Raw genomic sequence first — 27,872 nt, 5'->3', positions numbered from 1 at the left:
AACCATTGAAAACCAAAAAGCTGTATAGAATTTTAAGAACTTAAAATAAATTTAAGACTGAAGAAATATTTCACCTGTAGTTGTCATGTCAATTTTGAAACAGTTAAATACTAATGCAAATTGAAAGAGAATTCCAGTCAGAATTTAAAAAAAAGGATTCCATGAGTTTCTTGTTTTAGGGTACATTTGCATGTAAGTAAAATCTGGTCATGGAAAGGATTATTCAGAAAATTAGCTTTTAATGAAAATCAGCATAAACCTTTAGTATAAAATGTTAAAGTGCAGCATCCATATATCAAATAGTATTTGAGATGTATTCTAAGCAAACAGTATCCGAACCAACACAGAAAAAAAAAATCAGTTTATATGATGAATTTTCCTGCTGTTTCATTTCAATTCACTGTTTTGTATGACCTATATAATGTATTATGCTGACAAAACACAGAGCTTCATAATGATTTGAATACCACTGATTGAACACTATGCACTCAAACCCATGGTAACACATGGTTACCACCTATTTATTTCCTTTTTTAAAAAAAAAAATCTTAATGAAATATTCCCTGCCAGCAACAATTCATGATGGAGGTTTTTCCCTGTTAGGCTGGAAGCCATTTAAAGCATTAGTTTGATCAAAGCTTGTAAATGGTTCATGGTAGTGCCAAAAAGCCTTCAAGTACTGAACTGCACCACTGCACTATATTGATAAGGCTAAGACATATTGTAAATTATCACCACCTTCTTATGAAAGCAAGTAGGGCCCTCTAAAACTGCTAAACTAATGCACCTTCAGCATAAAATGGCGAGTGGTTACAAATGCTACATCACATACATATAGACTACACTGTTTTGATACAAGTCCAAATGTTATCTGTCAGGCTGTGAATATATGTATCCCTCTTCTGAACATCTTAATTAATAAGTAATTTAATAGTGTCAATGGATGTTTTTTTTTCTTCATATTTCTTTATATAGTAGAAGTTGTGACAATGTGTAGCCATTGCCTTCTGTTTGGTATCTTAGTCCCCACACAGTACAGTGTGGACTGCTTCCTTGTGCTCTTTGATCCACTGACACGGGACATATTGCAGCGTCACTCATGGTCTTTTGGTTCCTCATATCTCCTCTCTTTCTTGCACTCTGAAAAGGATTGAGATTTCTTCAGACATGTTTTTGATTGAAATTTGAAAACATGTTTTGTGCTCTGGGCATTTTAATTAAGTCTAAAAGCAGCACATGTAAGGCTTCGAAGATTAACTAGCACAGCTGCATATCTCATCAGGCTACTTATTCATAAAACATCCAGAGAAAACATGTTTTAATAATTTGAAAAACACCATCCCCCCACCTCTCTAATCCCCAACCCTCAGACACATTTTAACAAAGAATACAGAGAGGTAACCTTTATTTCACAGCTACAGCATTTTTTTCAGTTTACTGAATACATAAGTACAGGTGTAAAGGCCATATACAAAATATTCAAAATCCAGAACATGAATTACTCATTTTTGTGTGATCTTGTTCGAGACCAAAAACCAACACAGTCTCGAGAATCACATTTTGTTGCAAGATAGTGCAAGTGAAAACCTTCCAAGAAGAAGGAAGATACCCTAGCTTCTTTGACGAAATAGCTGGTTGAGTTTCTTGGAACAATTAGCAACAAGTAACAAAATGTGCTAGATTTACTTTGTAACCATTTGTAACATTTTCATGTTCAAGAATTAATTGGTGGTTACAAACAGTGGTTAAATGTACTAGTTGTGAATCCATTTATATTCTAATGTTCTGGGTGAGAATTCAAAATTGCTAGACTAAGTGTTCCTAATTTCTACTATGAAGATTATATTGTAAATACTCCTCAGTCTCTGCCTTGTAAGGTTAAATGATTTAGCTCTTTTAAATAGTCTTGTGTAAGCATCTTCGTTGTAACTTCTAAAGCATTGGTGTGGTGTTACACCCTATATAGATTTCCAGATTTCTAGATGCATAGCTAAGGAAAAAAGAAACATCTCAAATGTTATTCCATTATTCCAAGAAATTGATAGGTCTGTACAGGGTGTTATGCAGTACTATGTCTCATATTTTGCACCCGTTAACAACAATTGTATTTCCAGGATAAACCACTTAGAAACATTCAATTTATTTCTACCTGTAAGATCTATATTTCATAATGGTCTGATAGGACTTTCAGAGCGCCTTAAAAGGTGCCAAGTTTTCCTCCTGTCTTTAACAAGTTTGCAAATTATACTCTGATTCAGGACATTTACATACATTAGCAAGGGCAAACAGCCCAGCACAAAACCCACTGGGAACCCTTTCAAATACTGCCCAGATTACAAGATGCTTCCCAGAGGTTTGTTGTCTGCCTTGTATACTTTAACCCATTCCATTTGCAAGAAGCCAGGATAATGTCAGATTATGGTTTAAGAATAGATTTTTCATAAGGTAGTTAAAAAACAATAATCTTTAAATTCAAGTGCAAAATATCATAAAACCAAGCTGAATGCTATTGTTTCTTCAAAGAAGTAAAGAAAATCAGTCAAGTAAGCTATCTTTCTATGAAATGCATACTTCATGTTTATGTATGACTTAATTTAAAAAGTATGCTTTTTAAACCACATGCTTCAGATTTGAACATTATTATGGATTCTTTGGTTTTTCATTTTCTGCGTGTTAAAATGACAAATCTGAAATTTTCTGGGTCATAGCAGACTCACTTTTCGATCCAGCTGGAGCAAGTGAAATACTGTATAGAGAAGCAGGAAAATGCACATGGATCATCTCATCCATCGTCTTATGAACTGAGGGTAAAATATGTCCAGATCCCAAAAGATAGCTGTTCATGAAAATACAGTCTCTCTATACACAGTCTATTATCAATAATCTGGAATGTTATGGATACCTTTGGTATCTTAACACCTGAAACATGCTGTAAAAATTGTAATACTGAGATGGTGCATTTATCAATGTACTTTACCATTTGATCAATATTAATAATCAAAACTGTGCATCAATGTGTTGAGCTATCTAAGAGATTTTCCACAACTTCCCCATTTTACTTAATGATTTTGCAAGTAATTAAAGTCTACAATTTTGGCTATTCTATAAATAAGCTGGTGCAACTGAGTTATTTTAATTTTTAAATTTCATTTTAGCTGTGTGTGTTGATACGTACAGATTAAAACTATCAAATAATGTTGTGTTATAAAATGCATTTTTACTAGTAAAACATAACACTCTTCAACTCAAGTATTGAAGGCATGTGTATGTGATGTTGTTTAGCACACTTAATCTACTTTTTAAGATGGACAGGCACTGACAGAATGCACATGTAGAATATCACTGTGACTGTCTGTATTTGATGTATCCATCCATTACATTTTACAAGAAGTTTACTGGCAGGGATCAAACAGACTAAAGAAAGTGTCACTTGTGACTCTTTAGGTGGTCTTTAAAGACCCAGTTTCAAGATAATAAAGTACTAAAACTCTGGCAGTAAGCAGCTTTTGAAAGAAGACACCTTTATTTTGTTGTAACACATCATTTAAAACCTCCTACGATAATACTCCATAACCACAATGAATAACAACATCCAAAATCATGAAATAAAATCCAAATATACTGCCCTTTAAGAAAGAGGATGTCTGTCATTTCATATACAGTAGCTAGACGTAGAAAGCCTGGTGCCAGCTGGGCTGTGTTTAACTTCATATGGACTTGCACTTTTCTCAAAAAACATGCGACTTCACCACAGAGACAATTCAAAACCTTTTTTTTCTTAGTGTCTACAAGGTGTTTTTATTCTATTATGAGGCTTATCTACTTTGACCATCTGCTTCATGTAAGATAAACAATGGGTAAACAAAACATGAAAGCCTTTTTTTCTTTTTGTGTTTCTTATTTAGATTGTTTCTGTTGCATTACTCTGGTTTTTATGGTAATTGAACCATGAAAATGTAAGTGTCCTTGGGATACATGTAAAATGATAAAAGCCTTTGCTTTTACAGAAAATGTACAAAGCTAGGGACATTATCCTTTGACCTCACAAGGAGCTCAGTTGTATTGTGCTATAAAAGTAGTTAGGCTTTTCAACAGCTTCATCAAACGTATAGATGAATGGCACCCCAAACTTATATCTAACTTGAGCGTACTTGGTTTCTAATAATCATTTGCTACAGGTGTTATAAAGTCCTTGATAGGCCTTATTTAATAGCACATGTTACTTTGTTTATCTACGTTACAGTGAAAACTGTACAATAAAAATTAAACTCAATGTTGCTTTTAAAGCATTTACAGTTACAGTCTCACAAACTCACAGTCTTGCTGACCATTATAATTTAGAACGTATTCATTTAATTTATTATATATAACAAGTGATCTGCAGCTTCACATAGTGTAAATATTTTCTTTGTTGTAGATTTGTGGCATGTCGTTTTATTGCAGACAAAACTTTTCACGTTCACTGAGAATTAAAAAAGTAATAATTAGAGTAAAACCACCTCCATCACCTAGTAAATCACCTATACACAAACAGAACACAATGCAGAGAATACAATACTAAGTGAATTTGAAACCATGTTAGTTTATATGGAACAATGTAAGTTTGGGAAATGAGTAAGGTTTTATGCAAAAGGCTTTTGTCTATAAGTCAATTAATTTCTTCTTCTCGTTGCTTTGCCTTCACATTATTTGACTAGGGGAAAAAACTATTTTCTGAGTTAGAAAAATCACTTAAAGGCATTTTCTTTTTTCCCAAAATAGCCCTGAGTATTTGAGTGTGTTTTTTTGTGAAGTCTATTAAATGGAACTTTACTGAGATTACACATCCATGAATCTTAAAAAACTGCAAAAGCAATAAAATAGGTCTTTGATGTGTAGTTTTCATTTAATTAACATTATCTAGAGCCTGAAATGTAGTTTTAATCATACAGTTCCTCAAGGCAATAGATATGAAACCAAAAAGAAACTGTGTATAGTGTATATCTATGAAAGCTCAGGCAGTCATTGGGGATGGTGCTTAATTCCTCCAATTACTGTAGTATCCAGTAAAAGTATGATGTTATGAAGTATACTAAGTGTCAAGTATTTATCAGCAGCATACATAATATCAAGGTTTTACTTGAATTTTTTATGTAAAAATACTTAAATTGCAAGAACTGTAAAAATGATCCATATTTTGTCTAAAAACAAATCAAAGGAAACAAACAATCTGTACAGTCAAACTTGTGCCTCCTGACTCTAGAAATTTGGAACATTAGCTAAAACAGTTTCAATGGAAACAAACATCTTATAACAGTTAAAAGGTTTCTCACAGTAAACGCATGACTTCAAATGTTAAACGGGAAAAAAGTTTAAATTGGTATCACCTTGAAGGTGTAGATTGGGGCTGGGGTGTCAGAGCTGGCCATATTTTATGAATATTTTTTCATTAACACAGAGTCAAAATAGGTGACGATGCAATAGATAGCAGATTAATGTGACATAAAACTTCTATTTTATTAAACCAAAAGTTATTACATGTCAAAAGAGGAATTTACTTATATAAAACGTATTTGTGTGTCTCTATTTCTATTTTTAAAGGCAAGACCGTTTATTATTGCTCTTAAACAATGTACATAAAAGTGGACAGAAAAAAAAAATCTTTTGGCAAATTTCTATTTCCGTCTTATTCTAGTTAAGTCTAGATCTGCAGAACCATTGCAGCAGATTCAAAAACTCAATACTGTAAATGGTACAATACATAAATATAGTCTGTGATTTGTGCTGAATAATTACATAACAAATGATCTATAAGAAAGTCTACCATTGAATTTTTTTTAATCTAACATGGCAGGATACTGAGTGGTCAACCAGTCAATAAGCAATAAGTCTTACTGCGGTGTCTCTCCCAGTCACATTGATGAACTCCCAAATAAAAAAAAAAATATTACACACATTTATGTTTAGAAAGTTGTACTAAATCTAATTTAAAATTAAACATTTCTTCATGTTAAGCAAATTCTTGTAAAAGTAAATAAAATAAACAAGAAGACTGTTGTAAGTCATGGGTGGTGAGCAGTGTGGAAAATGCATTGGGACTTGGTAACTATCTTTGGTCCTTTTATTCTCAATTTTTTTCAACGCCATTTATTGAACTATTTATTATTTTGTTCATTGAATGTTGAAGTGGATCATTTTGTTTTTAGTTTGTAAAATTGTTTTTAATCAAAAAAAGCAAATAAAATAAATAAAAATAATGTATTTATTGAATTATTTTAAAATATAATTTTATATTTTTTAACACATTTGTTCACACCATAGCTTATTCTGTGTTAGGATTTTATCGATTGTATTTTAGGCTTTATATGATATCGACATAAGGAACAGCCAATAAACAAAGTACATACTCTGTACCTTACAGATAATACAGACATTTTATAGATTTACTTTTGTGAGATGATGAGAAAATAAATAGTGGCTGGAAAAACACTGACACAAAAATTATCCAGATGTCTGTGAGTCACTCAAGCAATGCTATTCATCTATTCAGCTAGGTATATAAGTATGTATATACAGTAGGTATGTGGCATATGCAGCATATTAGTGAGAACTAATTTGTCCCAAATTAAGCATTAGTATAAAATCTTAAGACATGTTAAGTCAAAATCTTAAAATAAGAGCACGGAAATAGAGAAATTAATTTAAAATAAAAATTAAAAATACTAAGTCCATTGCCTTAATATGGACTCTACAGCAGTTTCCATTTAATTTGAATAAGATACCAATGTATCAGACTTAAATGTAGGATATATTTTCTGAACTTCAGTATTTGAGGCATACATTTGATCAAATGAAGCTAATGTGTTTGTGCTTCAAGATTGCTTTTTTGATTTTAACAAATTAAGAAGTTCAATATTGTACTTAAAAATACAATTAACATGATTTGAAGTAGCTTGGTGTAGGCAGATCAGTGTGTCTTGAACGATGTAGCACAGAATGCTACTGGCTACAATTTCACAGTTTCTGAAGCTCATAGCTGGTAGGTAGTGAACATGCTTGTTTCCAGGTTCACTTACTGTAATAGTAGTGAATAGTACTGAAGGTGCAATATAGATCTGCCGTGTGCCTCTTACATTAATTGTGGAATTCGTTTAAGCTTTTAGCTGAAAATATTTCATTCCCAAATGACATTAATTTTTGTGTTGCAAAAACAGAAACACATAGTGTGTTATAATTTCAATGTAAGTCTTCATTATGGTAAATCTACCAAGGCACTAATGGACAGCTAATGCACAGAGAAAATAACCCCTCCGTAGTCACTCCAGTAAAGTGATTTTTGTTATTCTTTATAGATACTTTTATCAGCAACCACCAACTACACTAATTTTGCTGAGGTGTCTTTTCTGGTCAGAAAGTCAAAGCTGATATATTCTTTTTATTCATTAATAATTTAGATAATATGAAGTGAAAGGGTCTCTAAAACACAAAGTATGCATATAAATTATTCAGACTGGCATGATTGATGTGTCATTCTTATTGAAGTGGAGGTACTGCTAAGTGAGACCAAAAAGCAGGTCTTCTGATAAATATAACAAGACAAAATGACTATGAAATGGCTAACACGTTTCAGACTTCAACTCATTCAAGTCAATTCCTTCCAAAAATGTGAAATTATGTCTGCAAAAAACCCCAGTAATTCAATTATTTACATTCTCCATCGAGGGAACATGAGCTTTATCTTATATATAACCAGAAAAAAACTGTGACAAATTGACTGAATTTATAAACATATCATCATGTTAATTGTTGTCACATTGTATGCACTATGATGGCGACAAAAGAAAAGCACTCAAGCATAACATGTCACAAATTCCCTGGATTACACTTGCAGTGTAGTCCATGTTCAGTGAAATGTGTGGTAACTGAACTGTATTAAGAAGATATGACACCAAACCATAAATTCCTAACAAGAAAACCCATGCTGACCAGAAAGTGTCCAGTCCACAGTGATGCCATGATTACCCAATGATTATTAAATATTTCTTTTCTCTGTGAGAAAATGTAAATGATCAAAACCATGTCAATTTTTCATCATTATAAATGAGGAACTACATGATGTACACCTTTAATTACACAGCATCACATTAAAATATTTTTAAATAAAACATTATAAATAATTTCATAAAATCTTTGGATGCTCACGAGTAATATAACACAGTACGTTCAGTCAGCAACAGGATATAATGTTACAAAACTATTGTTTCTTTTTTCCTTTTTTGTCAAAGCTTTTTGTGCAAACGATGACGATGGTATTCTTTTGCTAGATTTAACTGGAGTGAACTTTGGATACTAAGCAGCCTTGAGTTGCGAAAGAACACAGGAACACACTTCTAAGATTACAGCAACCATACAGAAAGGATATCCATTTACAGGTCTGTCACTTTTTACTTATGTAGAAATTGTACATGACTTAAAACTTTATTTATGGCATATAGGTTCTGTGGAAAGTACCATTAATATTTTTTCTGTGGTGAAGAGCTGGAAAAAGAAATGCTATTGTTACTATTAGCCTGTGTATCTTGAATGTCTTGACACCTTTCAATCAAGGTGACATTCAAAGTTTACAAACGAAGATGCATAATTTATCAAAAGAACAACAGGTTGCAGAAATACAGTAATGTTCAATACATTGTATGATAGAATGTGTAACAACACTGTGTCCTTCAAGCAGCACAATATGTAGGTCATTTACTATAGTTGATAAACAGTGTTATGTGACACATCTTTAAAAGCATATGATTTTAAGTGACTTCGATATATGCAGTAGTATTGCGCTCCGAGGGAGAGGGAGCAGCCTGTGATTCAGTGATTCTGGACAACAGTACATACAAAATGTAAAGCGTTTGCTGTTTGTAATGCTATATGAGTCACTGCAGAGTAAGAACTGAAATCTGCTGGTCGATATTGCATCCTTTAAGAGGGAATTTGGCCTACAAAAACATTGGTTGTGAATGTGTTCTGAATCCTGCAGCAATACAAAAAGATCTCATAGATTAGTCTAATCATTAATGCATTACTGACGTATACACTGAGTGGGCACTTTATTGGGTACATTTACCTAATAGAGCATTGGTCTCTCATTCGTCCTGAGGACAGCCTGATTTCAAAAGTAGCGGCACAGGACCCATATCAACTCCAATTTGTCCTATAGCTGTTACAAATTTGCCGGCGGTTGATCTCAACTCCATTCGGATCTCAATAGCTTGTTCCATCTCCTCCCACAGACGCTCGATCGGATTGAGATCCTGTGACTGGAGAGGCCACTGCCTTAAAATGAATTCACTGTCATGTTCCTGGAACTATTCCAGAATTTTTCCAGCCTTGTGGTATTGAGGATTTTCCTGCCGAAAAAGCCCATTCGCACATGGGTACACTGCTGCCATGAAGGAATGCACCTGATCCGCAACGATGTTCAGATGTCCTGTGGCATTCAAACGTTGCTCTGCTCGTATCAAGGGACCCCATGTGTGCCACTGAAACACACCCCACACCATTACACTGCTACCGACAGCCCGCATTGTTGACATCTAGCAAGATGGATCCATGGATTCTTGTGCTTTTTGCCTTATTCTGGTCCTCCCATCAGTGTGAAACAGCAGGAAACATTGTGAATTCATCAGACCAGGTGTTTTTCCAGACCTCTAGTACAGCACTATCCGAAGTCCCTTAAATATTACATTTTCTGTCTTGCCCATTCTCCTTCTGAATTGCACACACATGATCCTTCAGTACCTGCACATCTGATCTAAATAGCATTGTCTGTACATACTGTATGATGCTGTCACTGATTAAGCAATAACATGGGAAGAGCAGGTATACCTAATAAACTGGCCACTCAGTGTAATGACCTTTTTTGTTTATGGATGTTCATTTCTGAGCTGTTCATAATACACATTCAGGACATTTCTGTGTATTTACTGTATACAGCTGACCTCCACTTAACCAACATTAAAGGCTTTACTTTATCGCTTTGCACAAATAAATAACTGGTGTGTGTATGTTCGTGCACTAGAAGCAATGTCTCCGAACCACCAGAATTTGTCATTACAAAATATTTATTGCATTAAGATAACTGTCCTGGTTGCAATTATTGTTTAATTCCATAAATTGACTGGCAATTAAGGTTAAGCTGGTTACTAATAGTAGGCACATGAACAATACGGGGTAGTGCGGTGGCGCTGTGGCTAAGGATCTGTGCCCGTGGCCGGTAGAGAAATCCTACTCTGTTGGGCCCCTGAGCAAGGCCCTTAACCCCAACTGCTCCAGGGGCGCTGTACAATGGCTGACCCTGTGGTCTGACCCCAAGCTCCTCTCCCTGTCTGTGTCTTATGGAGAGCAAGCTGGAATTCCTAATGCAAGAAACTGTGTATGGCTAATAAAGTGATCTTATCTTATACTATTACTATACTATAGAATACTATGGCTATTCTGAATTAGTCTGCAGATACGAAACCAATTAGAACAATAAAGGTTTAATCCATGTTGAAAAGAGAAGAAAAAACAACAACGCTGAATTCTTTTCAGCATTCAATAAACCTTTACTTGTTCCTTTGCAGCCTACGCATGCTGACGCAGGTACCTACTTGAACTACTTCAGCCTACAATTAGAATAATGACTTTATGAAGCCCAGATCTCTGCTTAGTTAGGCTGTGGTCTTGTGGATTTTCAGATGGGGAACAACAGATGCATACTTGCATGCTGCACTCAGGTTTCAGAAACCTGATAAACCACATACCTTAACTTGCAAATGATTGTTTCAAACTTGAGTGACAGTGAATGCCTATGAAAGGAACCACTAACGATCAATTTTATCCCAACAGGCCTCCTCAATATCTGCCTGCATAGCTAACATATCCTTTTTGCATTGATAAGTCCAAATACATACTGGTACTGTAAGTCAATTGGTGTCTAAGAAAATTGGCTGTTGTGAGAGTGTGTTCATGTCTGTGTCTGTGTGTGCCCTTTGATGGACTGGCGTCCCATCCAGGATGTACCCTGTACCTTGCCTTTACTGTTGTTTGCCACATTCCTGAACCTGATAAAGCCATGAGAAAATGTTTGGATGGATATCAAAAACAGTGTAATATTCACTGTGATATTCTAAAAAAAATGGCAGCCTTGAAAAGGATACCTCCGTTTTTTCCCATTTTTCCAATTGTTTTTAGTTTGTGTAGGCTCTATATGACTGATACATACAATATTTACCTGTAAGTAAAACCAAAATCTCATATCATTTGAATCTTAGAACATCTATACATTCAGTGCCTTGCCCGGTTGAGCTATCAGATCTGCAGGTTGGTTGGTGTTTTATACATACAATCCAGTTCTAACACAGAATCTCAACTCTGCCAAATGTTGCAGAAGCATTTTTGTTCTTCACAAAAGTTTCTGACATCCTTTTTTTTCCAGCATCCAAAGTGTTCCATGGGAGGAGATTAAATGGTGCAAGTGTTGCCTTGTATTACAAAAGGTAATCCGTGTGAAGATGATCAATTATTTCAAACAGATTGGAAATACAAATAAAAATAAAATAGCATGAGTACCATATGAAGGGTGAAACACCTGATCAGCTAGCACTGTCCTCTATTCATTATTTTTCAGGTAAGCATTTAGAATTTGCTTTCAAGAAAGTTATTGTTAATGGTTGGCACGACATAAAGTCTAGGTATTTTTAAGATACAACTTTAATTGCGCACTGTAGTAAATAAAAGGAAAACTTACTCCTAAAAAAACATTTTTACTTTGCATATACAGTACTGTACATGTAAGGCATTGTTTTCAGGAGTTATACATGCTTCCTTGTATATACTTATGAGTAAGGTTTCTTGTAATAAATTCTGATATCAAATGTATTGGTGTATACTGTGTAGTGTTTTGTACATTTAAAAATCATTAAGACATTTGTTGAAGTGCATGTTGCAAGTGCAACATGCAAATGCCATTTGAAAGGAGAACAATTACAGTACTGTATGACTGCACCTTTAAATCCACTTATACTGTAGCACAATAAAAGAGAAAAACATATTACCAATGCACAATTGCCTTATCTTAACACAAACATGCAACACAAAGAGCTATTACTAACTACACTGCAGGGAACAATGTCACCAGGGGAACGGCAGGAAAAAATAGAACAGCCCAGTAATTAAAAGTGGATACATCAGAAACAAATACAAAATCACAACAAGTAACTGGAGCAAAGTTAGCTCTCTACTCTTCTAAAAGTGGGCTTGCAAATAATGTTTTTTTATGGAAAGGGTCTTTGGGTAATCCATCCTTTTTTCACATTCTCTATGGTTTTACATACAGTTATTATTGCATATCCCTTCACGAAGATAATGATTCATGTAAATAAAAATGGTACCACATTTCATCCTCTACAACGTGACAATTAGAGATTATATATAATAAGGCAAATTTATCATTGATCTTATCTGTACTGTAAAAAACACAATTTGGATTATCTTATGAGTTCTTTTTTTAGCATTGGATGAGATAACATATCTCCAATTTTCACAACAATAATGGCCCTTTCAAATGACAGCATATAGCACTTGATTTGATTGTAAGTGATGTGCTTCTGTACGGTAAAGAAAATACTCTTGATGAAGGGAGGGAATCCTGCACAAAGAGCTAACATTATATGTTTAGAACAATAGACCTAATTTCAATTTTAAATGCTTAAGTACTAACCTAAAATCAGAATGATTCAGTGGGAAATTCAGACAAATCACTTTAGCAGAACTAATGCTATCATTTTTCAAAACATGAACCAAGTCAGAGCGATCCACATAATTATTTTCATTAATGTTAGTGGTCTGTGCATTTTTGCATTTTTCAAACATACCTAGGTGTTGAAAGTGTTGGTTAGATCAGTCATGAAGTTAGAAAGTCAACAGAGTAAGTGTATGCGTTTTCAAGAGTGAGACAAAAATACTTACTGGATATACATGTGAATAAAAGCATATAGAAAGGCTTTAAGAATGAATATATCAGAAAATTTCCTAAAAATATCTGGAAAAATGAGTATTTTAAAAACTTAATTAAACATTCGAACATCAAAATGAAAAAAAAGAAAAATATAAAGATATTAATGTCACTACCAATGTAGCAATGGCATGTAATGCGAGTAACCAGTTGAAGCTTTATTTTTTATTTTGTAAAATGTCAACTTTCAAAACAACATTTAGCCAGCTTACTTTACTTTTGGTTGAGAAGGAGAAAGGTTCTCAAGAATGGCCAGCTAATCATCCTATTCAAAACCAAGTTGGCCCTATTCCATGTGCCCTCTTTTGTACTGACAGTACTACAGGCCCTATTCATTTCTTAGATTAAAAGAGAAGCACACATACAGGGCTGTTTTTGTAAATAAAGTGCCAGTATCCTCTAAAGATGAATTAATCCATTCCAGGTTTTAGACTGAGAAGACAATAATCAGTATCATACAGAAAACTTGTACTCAGATCCAGGAATTCTCATGATGTAAAAAATATGTTCAGAACTATACAGTATGTACTTTTCTTATTGTCACACATGTCCACAAATACTGTAATGTACACAAATCTTAAAACTAAGTATTGAAAATGACAACATAATTATACTTTTTCTGTGATTATTTTGTAAGATTGACAAAACTATTAAGTGTTCTCATTTGTGTGGTGTCTAAAAGACACTGTACTCTTTAAAAGGTCTAGCAAACATTTTTTTCAGACTTCATTACTCATTACAAGTGAAGAGATTGCAATAGGTCTTTTACACAGCATTCAATAAGATATCTTATTGAACAGATTCTTTTGTTTATAAAAACGTTAACAAAAATTTTAAGAATATTCCATTTTATTAATTTCTTAAACACTGAATAGTTACAGTGCCTTGTAGAAGTATTCAGACCCTTCCTACAGTATGATGTCCTTTTTTGCTAAATTACAAAATGATGCCTAGACATTTTCTTCAAAACGTAATATTTTATTCAAAACCTGAGTGCTCAAACTGAAGAATTCTAAGGGTAAGGTACAGCAAACGTCAACAAAAATTAAATAGAAAATGCAAATTCGTAAGTATTCAGGCCAGTGAATTCAATATTTTGAGGAAACATCTTTATCAGCAATTGCAGCTGCAAGTCATTTTGGGTAGGTCTACCAACTTTGTACACCAGCTAAGAGCAATCTTTGCCCATACCACTTAGCAAATTTTTAAAGCTCTCTTAGGTTGATAGGGGATGGTTTGTGGACAACAGTTTTCATGCCTTTCTAGAAATTCTCAGAATGATTCAAAGTCAGGACTATCAATGGGCCACTCAAGGGCATTCCTTTTTTATTCTTAAACTACAACAGCATAGCTCCAGCGTTGTGACACTGTTACAGAGAAAACCCAGATAAGACCTGCTCTCAGATGTCAATTCAAGGTCATTTCATTATGTTCCGTTTTTTTTCCGACAGTCTCTTAAACAAAGCAACGAAGTAGTCGGCAAACAATCTTGTTTGTATTCATTTTCAAGACAAGACCCCAAAAATGGCTTCTTGGGGTGATTTCTTGAAAATGAATAAAAACAGTGTTTGTGAAATCAATTTCTTTAGAACAAAAATATGACCTTGCCATCTTCCATCGGAGCCTTGCTTTAGTAGCATGTCCCATACAATCTGTTCCTTTAAGCACATTAGCCAATATTAATTGTCAAAAGCAAAACCTAAATCTACAGTACCTTAGTGAAGGAGCACACAAGATAATGCCTCTATCACCTGTCATTGCCTGCTTTTCCACACTGTGCTAATTAGCCTGAGCTCCACTGCAGAGCCAACCTACTGAGGCGTTTAGCACCATATAATTAATCAGGTATTTCTTGTGCGTAAGAAGTCAGGGAGGCATCCAGTGCTGTCAGACTCATTGATTTTGCACCAATTCCAACATAAGTGATGGCACCCAACGTTTCTTCTTTATAAATAATTGGAAGTAGGGAGATTCACGCCACTTATGAAATTTACATTTATACTGGAAGTGATTTCAAAAATAATTCTGATGTCTGCTTTTTAATATTACTGGAATGTTCAGCATTTTTGTCAGTGTAGGCCTGTGGGATGTGTACCTTTCAAAATATTTTTGAACTAAGACTGTAAAAATTTGACTTTACTGGAATTAAAACAAGATGAGACAAATACCATAATGTATGATTCAGTCATCATTATGCAATACATTGCATCTTGTTCATTCTACCCTAAATGTATAGTGTCACATTTATCATTAATAAGGGACTGCTACAGATACTGTATCTCACCATTTTAAATTTTAGCAGAATCAAATGGTAGGGATTATGTACAAGGAAGTGAATTTTACACAATGTGATCTCTAGAAAATGTATCCCTTCAAAATTCTCATAAAAGATCTCATGCTCCTTTATGCTCTTTATGTACAGTTATGCTCTTTACAGTATGTATATTGATACATTTCTTCAATAAAATAAAAATGTGTAAATCAGGAAGTAAGCTGTCCTGTTGTGTTTGAAAGTAAAGCAGTTGTAAAAAAGTTCTAATAAATGATTCAACAATGTATAATGTATTCTTTCTTCAAAACCATACCTTCTTGGAGATATGGTATTTTGCTTTTTCAATACTTTTTGGCACATTCATTTTTGGATTTTTGAATTAATTCTTGTGAGGTTCCTAACCTAATGCAGCAACGTATTGCTGTGTGTGATGGTATTACATTTTGTGACAAGTTCTATTGTATATGGATTAGTATAACAATTGGTGTCAGTTAATATATTTTGTGCTAGCACATGGATTAAATAGGATTTCCCATGCTAACTACTTGCAAAGCTTTACAGCCAAATATAAAAATAGATTCACTTATGATGGGCTTGTGTTCAGCACAGTATATCAACAGTAAAACCTTATATTTAGCATATCTGTATGAATGTTTAATTCCAGCTTAGTATTTAGCACATTGTGCTTCTTATGTTTAATAAGGGATCATTCCCATTACATGTAAAATTCAAAATAATCCTTATGTATTATTACTATAGCTTCAAAGTGTAAGAATGCATACATTTTGTAGATTTGTTCACTTGAACTTAGTATGATTCAGATGGTGAAAAGGAAGACAAAGATTCTGCAGAAAACCTACAGTATTTAAAAGCTTGAAAAGAACTGGCTAAATTATTATTATAAAGAAAGAGAAATCAGTGCAATGAGACCCGGAAGCTGCAATACTAATGGCATTTTCTTGTGAATGCTGAGCTGTACACAACAATTCAGCTACACAACCATAATATTCTGTACTGTAGTGCCCTATGCAGTCCAAGAAGGGGTAAAAATATAGCTGACGAATTCTTGAGGAGGGAGCTCAGCTGTGTACAGCTTGTATTTGATACATGGAGCGTGTAAACCAGTGACAATTGTGAATCAATATTCTCTAATAGACAGAAACTCAGTCTTACGATACAATAATATCACACAACTAAATAGATGTTGGCCCTAGCTTTCACCTAGAAAATGACAATTGCATTGCTTTTTCCAAAGTGGCAGTCACAAATGTCAAATAGAACTGAAAACACTTTCATACTGTCCAATAGCCTCTCATTTTTTGTGGTTTACTGAAACTGCACTTGATACATAAAAATCTGATCGCACAGAAAGACTGTACAACTGAGCTTCATAAGTCACCTCCAACCAAGATTGCCGAATCAGCGACATAGGTAAGGTTGATTGTGTCTTATAGAGACAATAAACCCAGCAATCACCCTATTCTCCTACAGAACCTAGTCAATTACAATCTATATATTACTGTTCTAACAGAAGAAATAAGCATCAAGTCATTTTACATCCATCAGCTATTTACATAATACCAACCACTTTATTATATATATATTATTATTATATATGGTTCCCTGCAGATTTATTCATACTCTTGATTAACTATAAACAAAAACAGAAAGAGTTATAGACAGGATAGTCTCACTTAAATTCTATACATTATTATGTTATAGTATTCTGTATCTAAAATTCAACAAAAAAAATCCACGATAACATTCTGCTCTTTGGAAGTGCAAAGAATGCCTTCAAAACTATATAAACCTTAAGCAAGAATGTTTCATTTTTCCCTGGGGTATAAAAGAAGGTAATACACAGAAAACATTCAGTAGTATCAGCATCATCATAGTTTGGTACAGAGAGCTCTTTGAAGACTCTTTGAAGAAGGCAAATGATCACAAACCTCTACAATGGGGAATGGCTATTAGAAAATCTACAAAAAGCTGAATCTTGTACTGGTACTACTGGCTGATATGGAAGCTATCCAGGAAGGGAACACACATGTTTCTTGTCACCAGGAGTGTAAAACAAGTGGTTGGAGGCAACCACAAATTCACAGGTAACAGCTAGAGACCAATATACTCCTACAGCATAAAAAGTCACCTCCAAGAATATGCTGGTTTCTAGGTCTGAATGTTGATTCATATCTGACTTGGAAGAAAGAAGCATCTTCTGAGGGTGAACCACAAAAAAGAAGTGACTCAAACTTGCCCAACATCATCTGAGAGACAACTGAAAAAATGGCTTTTGGTCAGATGAAACAAAAACCTAGCTTTTTGGATGTGCTCATCAGAATTCTGTTTGGTGTGAAAATGATTCAATTCCACTTTATTTGTCATTATACTTACACAGGTGCATAGTATAATAAAAAGTGTTTTTCATTAGTCTCTCAAGTGCAGTATATATACACTGTAGAACAGCAGACAAGACAACAGACAGTAAATACAATAACAGTGTAAACAACAGTATGGTACCAGTGCGACAGTACCCATATCTGTTAAAAACTGCAAAAGTACACAAACAGAGCAAACAGTGCAAAAAAATACGGCGATTATAAAATAGTACAACTACAATCAAGTACAATTTTAAATTCAAGTTCAGCTTACATTCAATTGTCGGAGGTACAGTATGGTGTATGTAGTGGTGTAGGAGTACAGTCGCTGTGTGGTACAGGAAGAAGTGAGGACAGATCACAGTTTGGTGGGTGGGAGTGGGGGGATCACAGCTTGATGGCTCGGGGGAAGAAGCTATTTCGGAGTCGACTGTTGTGTGTGACTGGAACATCCAGAACCTTCTACCAGATGGTAGGGGGACAAACAAGTTGTGACTGGGGTGAGTGGCGTCAGTCATAATTTTGGTGGCTTTTTTCAGCCACCTGGTGTTGTAGATTTCCTGGATGGATGGTGAGGCATTGCCGATTATGTGTTGGGCAATTTTGACCACCCGCTGCAGGACCTTGTGGTCGGATGCACTGCAGTTGCCGTACCAGACTGGTCAGTATGCTCTCCACCGTACATCTGTAGAAGTTGGTGAGGATCTGTGGATGCTTGGGTATTTTCTTCAGCCTTCTCAGAAAGTACAGCCTCTGTTGTGCCTTCTTGATGAGCCTTGAAGTGTTGAGTGCCCATGTAAAGTCCTCAGTGATGTGAACACCTACAGTAGGAATTTGAAGTTGTTCACCATCTACACCACAGTCCCTTTGATGTAGATCGGGGAGTGGACTTTTCCTTATCTCTTGAAGTCAACGATCAGCCCTTTAGGTTTGCTGATGTTGAGACATAGGTTGTTGATTCTGCACCAATCTGCTAGTTGTTTTATCTCCTCCCTGTAGGCAGTCTCATCGTTGTCAGTGATCAGGCCCACGACTATGGTATCATCAGCATACTTGATGATGGTATTTGTGCTGAACTTAGCAGTACAATCGTGAGTGAATAGGGAGTATAGCAGTAGGCTGAGCACACAGCCTTGAGGGGCACCGGTGTTAAGGTTGAGCGTGTTGGAGGTAAGGTTGCCAATCCTGACAGTCATGGCTCGCTAGTGAGGAAGTCCAGGATCCAGCTATAGAGGGTGGTATCTAGACCCAGAGCCCTGAGCTTGGTAGCAGGTTTTATGGGTCTGATGGTGTTAAATGCTGAACTAAAGTCAATGAACAGCATTTTTGTATAGGTTTTCCTTTTATCCAGGTGGGTTAGTGTGGTGTGTAAACCTATAGAGATTGCATCCTCCATGGAGTGGTTTTTGCGATAGGCAAACTGGTGAGGATCAAGTGTTTATGGGATGCCGGCCTTAATGTGTGGTATAAGTAGTTTTTCAAAGCACTTCATTATGATGGGGATGAGTGCAATAGGGCGGTAGTCGTTCAGGCATGTGGGTGCCGATTTTTTTGGTACTGGTACGATGGTGTTTGTTTTGAAGCAGCTATTTTACAGTAGGCCAGGCACACATTGAAGATGTCAGTACAGACATCAGCTATCTGACAGGCACATGTTCTGAGTACAACTTTTCATGTGCTTACTCCTTTTAGTGATTTCCAGACATCTGCTGTAGCTTGGATAGTGTAGGGGGTGGGATGGCAGGGGAGTTTGTGGTCCAGATGGTTGGTTCGGGGTTTTGACCTTCGAAGCGTGCATTGAAGGTATTAAACTTGTTTGGAAGGGAGGGGTCATTAGTGGTTACGGGGCTTGTTTTGCTCTTGTAGTTTGTGATTGTATGTACAGTACGTCTTGTCACATGTGTCATGGGTTAGCGTTGGTGTTGAAGTGGTGTTCTGGGGTTTTTTAGCGTTTCTTGGCAGAGTTTATACCAGCCCTTAATTTTTTCCTTGCCACTCTCAGTTGTTCCTCGTTACCAGATTTAAAGGCTGCATCACGGGCTTTGAGCAGGAAGCGGATCTCAGTGTTCATCCAGGGTTTTTGATTTTGGAGTTTGCGTATCTTTTTATCGCTCGCAACATCATCAGCACATTTGCTGATGTAGCTGGTGACTCATGATGCATACTGTATATGTCAATTGATGAAGCTCATGTTGAGAAAACATTTATGTCCACTGGGAAATACTGTTGTTTTTTTTTTTAATCTGTGGACTCTGGAGGCATTGACAAGATAGGGGAAGCCATGAGTTCCAATATATACTGGGGCGTCTCGGCCAGACACTTGGTTCTTTATCACAAAAAGCTCACACCTGGCACAAAATGGACAAGCCAGCATGGGAATGATCCAAAGCATACAGTACATCCAAATTAATGGTATCGTTATGAAATGGTTAACTGCACAAAAATAAATATTCTAAACTGGTCACCTCAATGTCCAGATCTTAATCCAATTGAACATTTGTGACACTAACCCAATATAACAGTTCACTGATGGAAAACAAATAAACTTTAGGACTAAAAGGCAATTTGAATGTTCATAACATTCCTCTTAGAAGTGCCAGAATCTCATCACACTACACATCTGTAGTCCCTGTAATCTCTGCCAAAGGACTACAAAATGCTGACTAAAGGGGTGTGAATAAATGTGTTTTCTGGACATAAATTATTTATGACAAATATGACTTTGTGCGCTGCTATTAAAATTACAGAATTATCCATTCTGTAAATATTTTTCTCATTTGATGTTTGCGTTAATATTTCAACAGGATTATTAATATATCTGTGGGTCACTGTATAAGAGAAAAATAGTCCAATCATATCTGGACATAATTAAAATTTAAGACCAAATGAAATGTTTGAGGAATAAGAAAAAGGGGAAAACATTATCTTAAGCCCTGTGACATTTTCATAATGAATAAAGAATTTTGGGGAATAAAAGTGGAGTTATATACAGTACCAATATCTGAGTATACATGTGATATAAAGAGACAAATAAGTAGCCTTATCATTATAATTTAATGTGGACATGTCCTTATAATCAAAGCTCTGACACCAGTGTACTCTGGAATTTTTATCCAGGTGTTTCTCCGATAAGAATTTGAAACAGTTAAAGGAATCACAGTTTTTCAGTTATATCTTAAATTAAAGATGTATATGCCTCTGTAACTTGACAATTCACTACCAGCTGTCTCTCACAATTTTATTACTGTCTCTGCTCTTGAGATGCTCTCTGTTTGAGTCCCATCACAACAGATTAAGCACTGAACTGAAAATGAACAATTGTATCACGTAATGCCAGACATGTTTAGTGCCTGTCAAAGACTGCTGTTTTATTGGAAATTTTAAGAATCATCCATCCATTATCAGAGCACAGCTTATTCTTGTTAAAGACTGAGAAAATCTAGAGCAACTCTTTTACTTCCCTGGAAGTATGCAAGTGCAAGTATAGAGTGGGTGTTAGCCAACAGCAGAATTTTAAATACAACAACTATTACCAATACCACCTTTAACAAGTGCATTATACTGCCAGTGTTCAGACAATAAATGATAAATAGCAATTTGTGTGGGAGCTGTATTTATAATTTTTCAAGATCATTTATCTTGGTATAGTATATCTGAAAGTATACATGTTTGTCCTACTAAGCAAAGTCTTTCACTCATCTAAGAAGTTTAAATAGCGCTTTTTCTACGGGGAGGAAGTGTACCCTTCTGCTTTAACATAATCAGGGTACTTCCCAAAAAAAATCTTAGTTTCTTTTCTTAGAACTTAGAACACAATATCTTCCAAATGTATAATGATCCCTATACGAACACCTAAGAGTTTTGGAGGTATGGAACAATCTACACAGCCATGTTGTTGAAGCTTATACCCTGGCTTCCTTCAGAAAATAGATGTATGAGATCCTTGGATCAATTACAGTAGATAGCAAGAATTGGGCTTTATGCCCTCCCCCACCTTTTTTAACCTTACGTACACTGTGCTTCCAACACAGACATTGAACTATAGATAGATTTTTTGCAGTTCTCAATTATTAAGATTTAACATAATATGTGTGCCTTGAGGAGGTCCTGCAATCCAATTTTCTATTAAGTGACAGTCATCATCCATCCTTCTTTAAACCAATACAGGGTTGTGGTGGCCTACCCTAGCAAACAAGGCAATGGGATGCCAGTCCACCATAATCCACACACAGAAACAAAATGCACAGACTCACACCAGGACCATTTTTATCAAACAGCAATTAACCTACCCGTTTGTCTTTGGACTGAAGGAGGAAAGCAGAGCGTTCGATGAAAACTCATTTGGAAACAGGAAGAACATACAGACTGCACACAAATAGTACTGAAGGTCCAGAATTGAACCCTGGGGCCCTAGGGCTGGGAGCCAGCCATGCTAACCACTGTCAAAATTTGATTAAAAAAGTATAAAAAAAGAGTTGCAAAAGTGGTATGCATATTTTGTCTCCCACATAACAATGCTAGATTTGGTAATCCCTGTAAATTCAAATCATGGCTGATGCACAATGAGAAAAAAGGTTTCATGTATTCTGCTGTTTTCTGTATTTCTAAAAATATGTAAAATATATAGTATGGTGGAGTGGACAGCAAATCTAGTTGAAATCCATCATGAATGTGTTATTAGATGATACAAGGAATTCAGAATCAGGTTTCCTTAAATACAGTTCAATAAAATACTGTACAAAAAGCTGTTTGCCTGAAGAGAGTTCACATTACATAGCTGGCAGTCCTGCTAGATGGCTAGACCTTAAGTTTGCCATTTTGGAAATATCCCAGAAATATCTATTAATCTGCTGGGTGAGAGGGGTTTGAAGGACATGCGCCATATGAAAGTCATAGGGATACTGCTGTGCTCTGTCCTTTGTCTAATCCAATTAGAGATAAATTATTACCAGGGAAAAACAAACTTACAAAATGTAATACTATTAATACCAATACCACGTTTTGTGCTTGTCCTTTAAAAATAATTGTGTATATTTCTGTAGTTGTGTTTAGTTAGAACTTATTCGCTACAAAGGTCTTTTCATACAGAACACCTACAAAACATGTTTAGGAACAAATATCATTTTTAAACTAAATAATGATTCCAAAGAACACCCACACATTATCAGAAAACAAATACAGGCAATGTATCCAGCATTCACCACCTATGTTACCCTTTCCTGAAATATCACAACAGAATTAGTATAAAGTGTACATGGTTCGTACCAAGAGAGCTTTTGTAGAGCCATACTTTAGTTGTAGCCATATCCCAAATGATTTAATTGTATTGTTTAAAACTCAGTTTAGAAATAGAAGTAGACATTTATTTCATGAAAGCAAATAATTAAAGTGTCCAGGCTTGCAATGGACAAATCAATAAATATCGAAGACCAACTTCAATTGGTAAAAAAAAATTAAAAAGGTTTCTAAATGCTAATATTTTGCTTTTATATGTAACAAAGGTAATTTGCTTGAACAATATGTTTTGAAAACAAAATGACTACTAAGTTCAATTTTAATCTGTTGAATGTTAAATGGAAAAGATATGCTTCTAGCAAGCGAAAAGGATGAATAAAACACTCACCTCTGTCCGTGTCATAGAGGTAGACAAACTTCTCCCATTTGTAGTGGGAGAGAAGACTCAAGACTGCACCCCTCAAAGCTGGGCGCATCTGAATGACAAACTGAACATCTGCATCAGTTGGGTAACTTGGAGTTACAAAGGAGGTATGGAGAGCTCCACAGAAGGAAGTCAGCGTGTTCATGGACTTCTTGTCGTAGAAACCAAAGATGGCATAAACTCCTCTGGAGAACTGTGAGCAGACTGGAAAAAAACAGAAATTATACCATTTAGCCTATACTCATAACAGCAGTGTAAGGATGAAACCACTATATCAATCTAGCCCCTTACTCCTCTAGTTTAACCTAACCCCCCCCCCCCAGACACCTCTTAAAAAAATCCAACAAACGGAAAATACAAGTTCAATCACGGGAAAGCACATCAAATGTTTCTAACTTTAATAGGCGTGTAAATTCTATTATACAACATTTCCATTCCTGAAAACAAAAACATATCTAGCTCAGGCTTGTGATCAAGATTCCTTATGAGATTGTAGTTAAAAACGTAAAGGACATTTCCAATATTACTATCCAGGAACCGTCACGAATAGCCAAAATCTAACATAACCAAATCCACCCCTATACAATCACATAATGTACTACAATATATACTGTAGTATGTATGGTTAAAAGGCATAAGTAACCATTCCTTATATGATAATTAAAGTACTAATGCATTGGCTTTATATTACAATAACACTGATCAGTTAAAACAAACTGTTATAGTTATAGTTATCAGCTAACTGGGAGCTCCCAGCACACAACCAGAAGTGTCCAATGAAACTTGAAACACATTAAGATACAGATATTGGGTAGAGGATACTTGGGCAGGTGGCAGGGAGAGGCTGACTCGCTAAGCTAGATTTGTCTCACAATCCTAGACTGTCACTGTGGATAGTTTGAAAGCTGAACTTAACAACCTTTGGCTTGGTCGACACTTTACTGTATTTGGTGTGTCACCTACAGTATGTGTAGATTCTTATTTCCATTAACATGCTCACAGCGTTACATATATAGTACATATATGTTCAGGTGGGTAGCTGCGTCAGCATGCGTAGGCTGCAAAGGAACAAGTAATAGGTTTATTCCATGCTGAAAAAAAGAAGAAAGAGAACACAACGTTTCGGCCGTGGAGCCTTCTTCAGGTGTGAGAGAGACAGGGCAGTAGGCAGTAGTACATATATGGGAGATCATACAGTCCGAGTCATCAACCTACATACCTGATGACAGGTAGAAATGTTTAAAAAACAGTAGACCTAATACTATCTGATCATGGTATTTCAGTTACTAATTAAAATGTGTTTATTTTTAAGTTGCCTTGTTAACATGTTATCAGCTGTGTGTTGGAAGTGAATTGTACTGATGTTAAGGGTTATGCACATGACTCAGTTAAGCGCTCTGGTACCTCCACTGCCCCTCGAACCATTTTCCATTCCATGAATCAATCCATTTTCTCCTGTTCAAATTGATTTACATCTCCTTGTGATTTACAAATCAAGTGCTGCTTCTTTCACAATTGCAGTAAGCTGTGGGCAAAGGTCTCTTTAGTAAAAGTGGTACTGTACATGCTCAGTTTGCCTAAAGCTGGAAAATTAATGCATGGAGCCCTTGCAGAGCTAGTTGACAAAGATAAGAGGTATATTTGAGTGTTGGTGAACAGTGTGGTCTTCCTCTTTTTGAAATTCAAACAATTGTATTACAGCTGAACTGAGTTTGATATCTTAACCGTCTACCTTAGTACAAATTAAGCTTTACCTTGCAGCTAAGTACTGGAGTTGCGAAACCTCATCACCTCATCTTCCCATCCTTTTAAAAGTGTGATGCAGTCTAAATTTTGTTGAGAAATACAAACAGTATGTTTCTGAAGTGTGTGAAGGCATGCCTTTTTTTCATTGTAATCATCAATGTACTACAGCAGCACAATATACAGTACATTGTAATTTATCTCTTTTCCAGAAATTAACAGTACATCATTAAGATGTTTTCAGTTCATTGTCAAACACAAAATATACCTGGACATGCAAAGGAAATAATGCACAGGGATTAGAAGTATATGTATTTCTACTGCATTCCTTTCACATGTCTTTCATATACCCTTGAAATGCACACATTTGTTTGTCTAATCCTCAATTAGACATTCTTCAATTAGATACTCCTAATGAGAAATTGGCACTTTCATTTTGATGATCTCATTTCACATCCCCTTACCCACCCATTCACGATACAGAACAATTGTTGAAACAAATCACTAAGACCTAGCGAACATACTTTTTTTCTGTTAGTAACCCACCCCTAGGGCTGCCCTAAGGTCTGTCCTACCATGTGTGAACAGTACTCTAGGGAAGCCCCCTGGGAAAACTTCAACCTAGCTCACTAGCATTCCTAGAAAGATGTACATATATATTTCAGCCTGGCTTGCTCTAGGTTCTTCAGAAACTACAAATCTGTAGCTTACTTCATTACATACATGCAAGCTTAACATTTCTTTTAACTATAGGACTATTTCACTAATAAATATTTTAATCAAAGAAACAACACAAAGTCCTCTAGAATGTCAAAGTAAACAAAATCCAGACGTTTTACTAAATTAATTAAAGATAAGTATTCAACCCCTTGCTTTGACACACCTAAATTAACTCTGAAGTAACCAACACTCTTCTCCAAATCACATTATTACTTGACTGGAGACCACCTGTATGCAGTTGAGGTGTTTTACATGACTCAACAATTTGGAGGAAGATTCTATGGTCTGATAAGACCAAAACGGAACTTTTGGGCCTCAATGCTAAGCGCTATGTTTAGTACAAACCTAACACAGCACATCACACTGAGAACACCATCCCTACAGTGAAGCATGGTAGTGCTAGCATTATGCTTTGGGGATGCTTCTCTGCGGCAGGGACTAGAAAACCCATTCAGATAGAAGAAAAATTGATGGAGCAAAGTATAGAAAAATCCTGGTAGGAAAACATGCTGCAAAGCGCAAGAGCACTGGGACTTGGAAGACGATTCAACTTCCAACAGGATAATGACCTGCAACATACAGCAAAAGCCACACTGGAGTGGATTAAAACCAAAAAGGTTAATGTCCTGGATTGGCCCAGTCAAAGCCCGGACCTCAATCCAACTGAGCATCTGTGGAATGACTAAAAATTGCTGGAGCATGAGCAATTTTGCCAAGAATAATGGGCAAAAATTCCAGTGTCAAAATGTGCAACTTATGCATTCAATTATTTTCTCTCTTTTTTTAAAATTAATTTAGTAAAATGTCTGGATTTTTTTTTCCCCACTTAGACATTATTGAGTACTTTGTGTTGATGAGTGGCAGAAGTTCTCGGTTAAATACATCCATCAATGCTGTAACACAATAAAATGTGAAAAGTTCCAGGGGGGTGTAGGCACTGTAGATAATTGGCATTTAGAGGGAGTGAGATTCCACCTTAAGAAAAGAGCACATAGGAGAGGCCCTGCGTAGTTGGAGTAGCCATGAGGAAAAGGGCAACTAGTCTGCATCTAGATTCTAGAGGTGAAGAACGGAGTGTGAGAGTTCAGAAGCATAGATACCGTGGGTGGGGAGCTGGTGTACCATGATACGAACAGACAGGTGTATGGGCTTTGTGGTAGACAGAATATGATAGGTGTGAGTAATTATGAAACCAGCTGCTCCTGTGCAGGGGTGTATGTGGTTTTTAATGAAGACAGAAAACTGATTCCTGGCCAAACAGGATCAGCCAGCTAACTTGAATGAAGAGTTAATGTGGTACTTGAACATTTTGAATTGGGAAGACAGATAAGTCTGGGGACTGAGATCGAAGGATTATTTTGTATATTTTGTATGTTTCAGGTCATTTTGATTTTGTATTAATCACACTAGTTTAGTATGGGTGAGTGCCATTTGTCTTGGGTTTTGGGTAGTCAGTGAAGGTTAGCTAGGGTGTTTGAAGACGCCGAAGACCGTGTGTTTCAGGTTTTCTTTTGTAGTTAGGTCAGCTTTCCTTCACTTTCTTAGCCAGCTCCATTTTGTTTGTTGTTTTCTTTTCTTTGGCACCACTCTAGTTCCCTACCCCTGTGTGTTATTGTGTCTTATTACGTACCAGTCACTTATTCACCTTAAAATAATCACTTTTGCACCAACCCTTGTTATCACGCTTCCTAAGTCCCTCACCAGAACTCACCTGCATCCAAAAACTATCCTAAATGTGACACCCCTTTACCCCTAGACAATTGGGGTCATAACAGTCTGTAAAGGAAGGCATGTTAAAGCCACATGAAACTGCAGGAAACCAAAGTTAAAATCCCTATAAAAGTGCACAAATACCTTGTAAATGCAACATTGCAAACTCACAATAAATCACTTAGATTTATATAAAAATAAAACTTTTTATTTGTTACCAGGTCTAAAAATATGGCTTAACAGTTTGTGTAATCCAAAGGTTCTATACAGAATTTGAATAATGAATATTAACACAGAGTAGTAATTTGACCAAAAGTGTTCAAATTCAAGGTCACTATCTATAGACACTCAGAAAAACATCTC

The 27,872-nt window shown here is 35.7% G+C and overlaps 1 protein-coding gene across 4 annotated transcripts in view; it reads right to left on the bottom strand.

The window, feature by feature from the left end:
* Nucleotides 1–27,872, bottom strand: part of LOC148653797 (glutamate receptor 3) — a 137,468-nt gene that overhangs the window by 71,698 nt on the left and 37,898 nt on the right. For all 4 annotated transcript variants that reach the window (XR_015924842.1, XM_088596731.1, XM_088596729.1 and 1 more), the window contains exon 3: nucleotides 23,301–23,540. Coding sequence is in view for 3 of the 4 variants with exons in the window: in XM_088596731.1 (XP_088452857.1) it covers nucleotides 23,301–23,540 (240 nt within the window). In the remaining variant the exon portion in view is untranslated. The remainder of the gene's footprint in view (nucleotides 1–23,300; nucleotides 23,541–27,872) is intronic.

This window comes from Lepisosteus platostomus, chromosome 10, assembly GCF_059453375.1.
Source record: "Lepisosteus platostomus isolate fLepPlt1 chromosome 10, fLepPlt1.hap1, whole genome shotgun sequence".
NCBI classification, from domain to species: Eukaryota; Metazoa; Chordata; class Actinopteri; order Semionotiformes; family Lepisosteidae; genus Lepisosteus; species Lepisosteus platostomus.
Note: the sequence above shows the minus strand (reverse complement) of the source record. Positions and strands in the feature narration are given on the sequence as shown.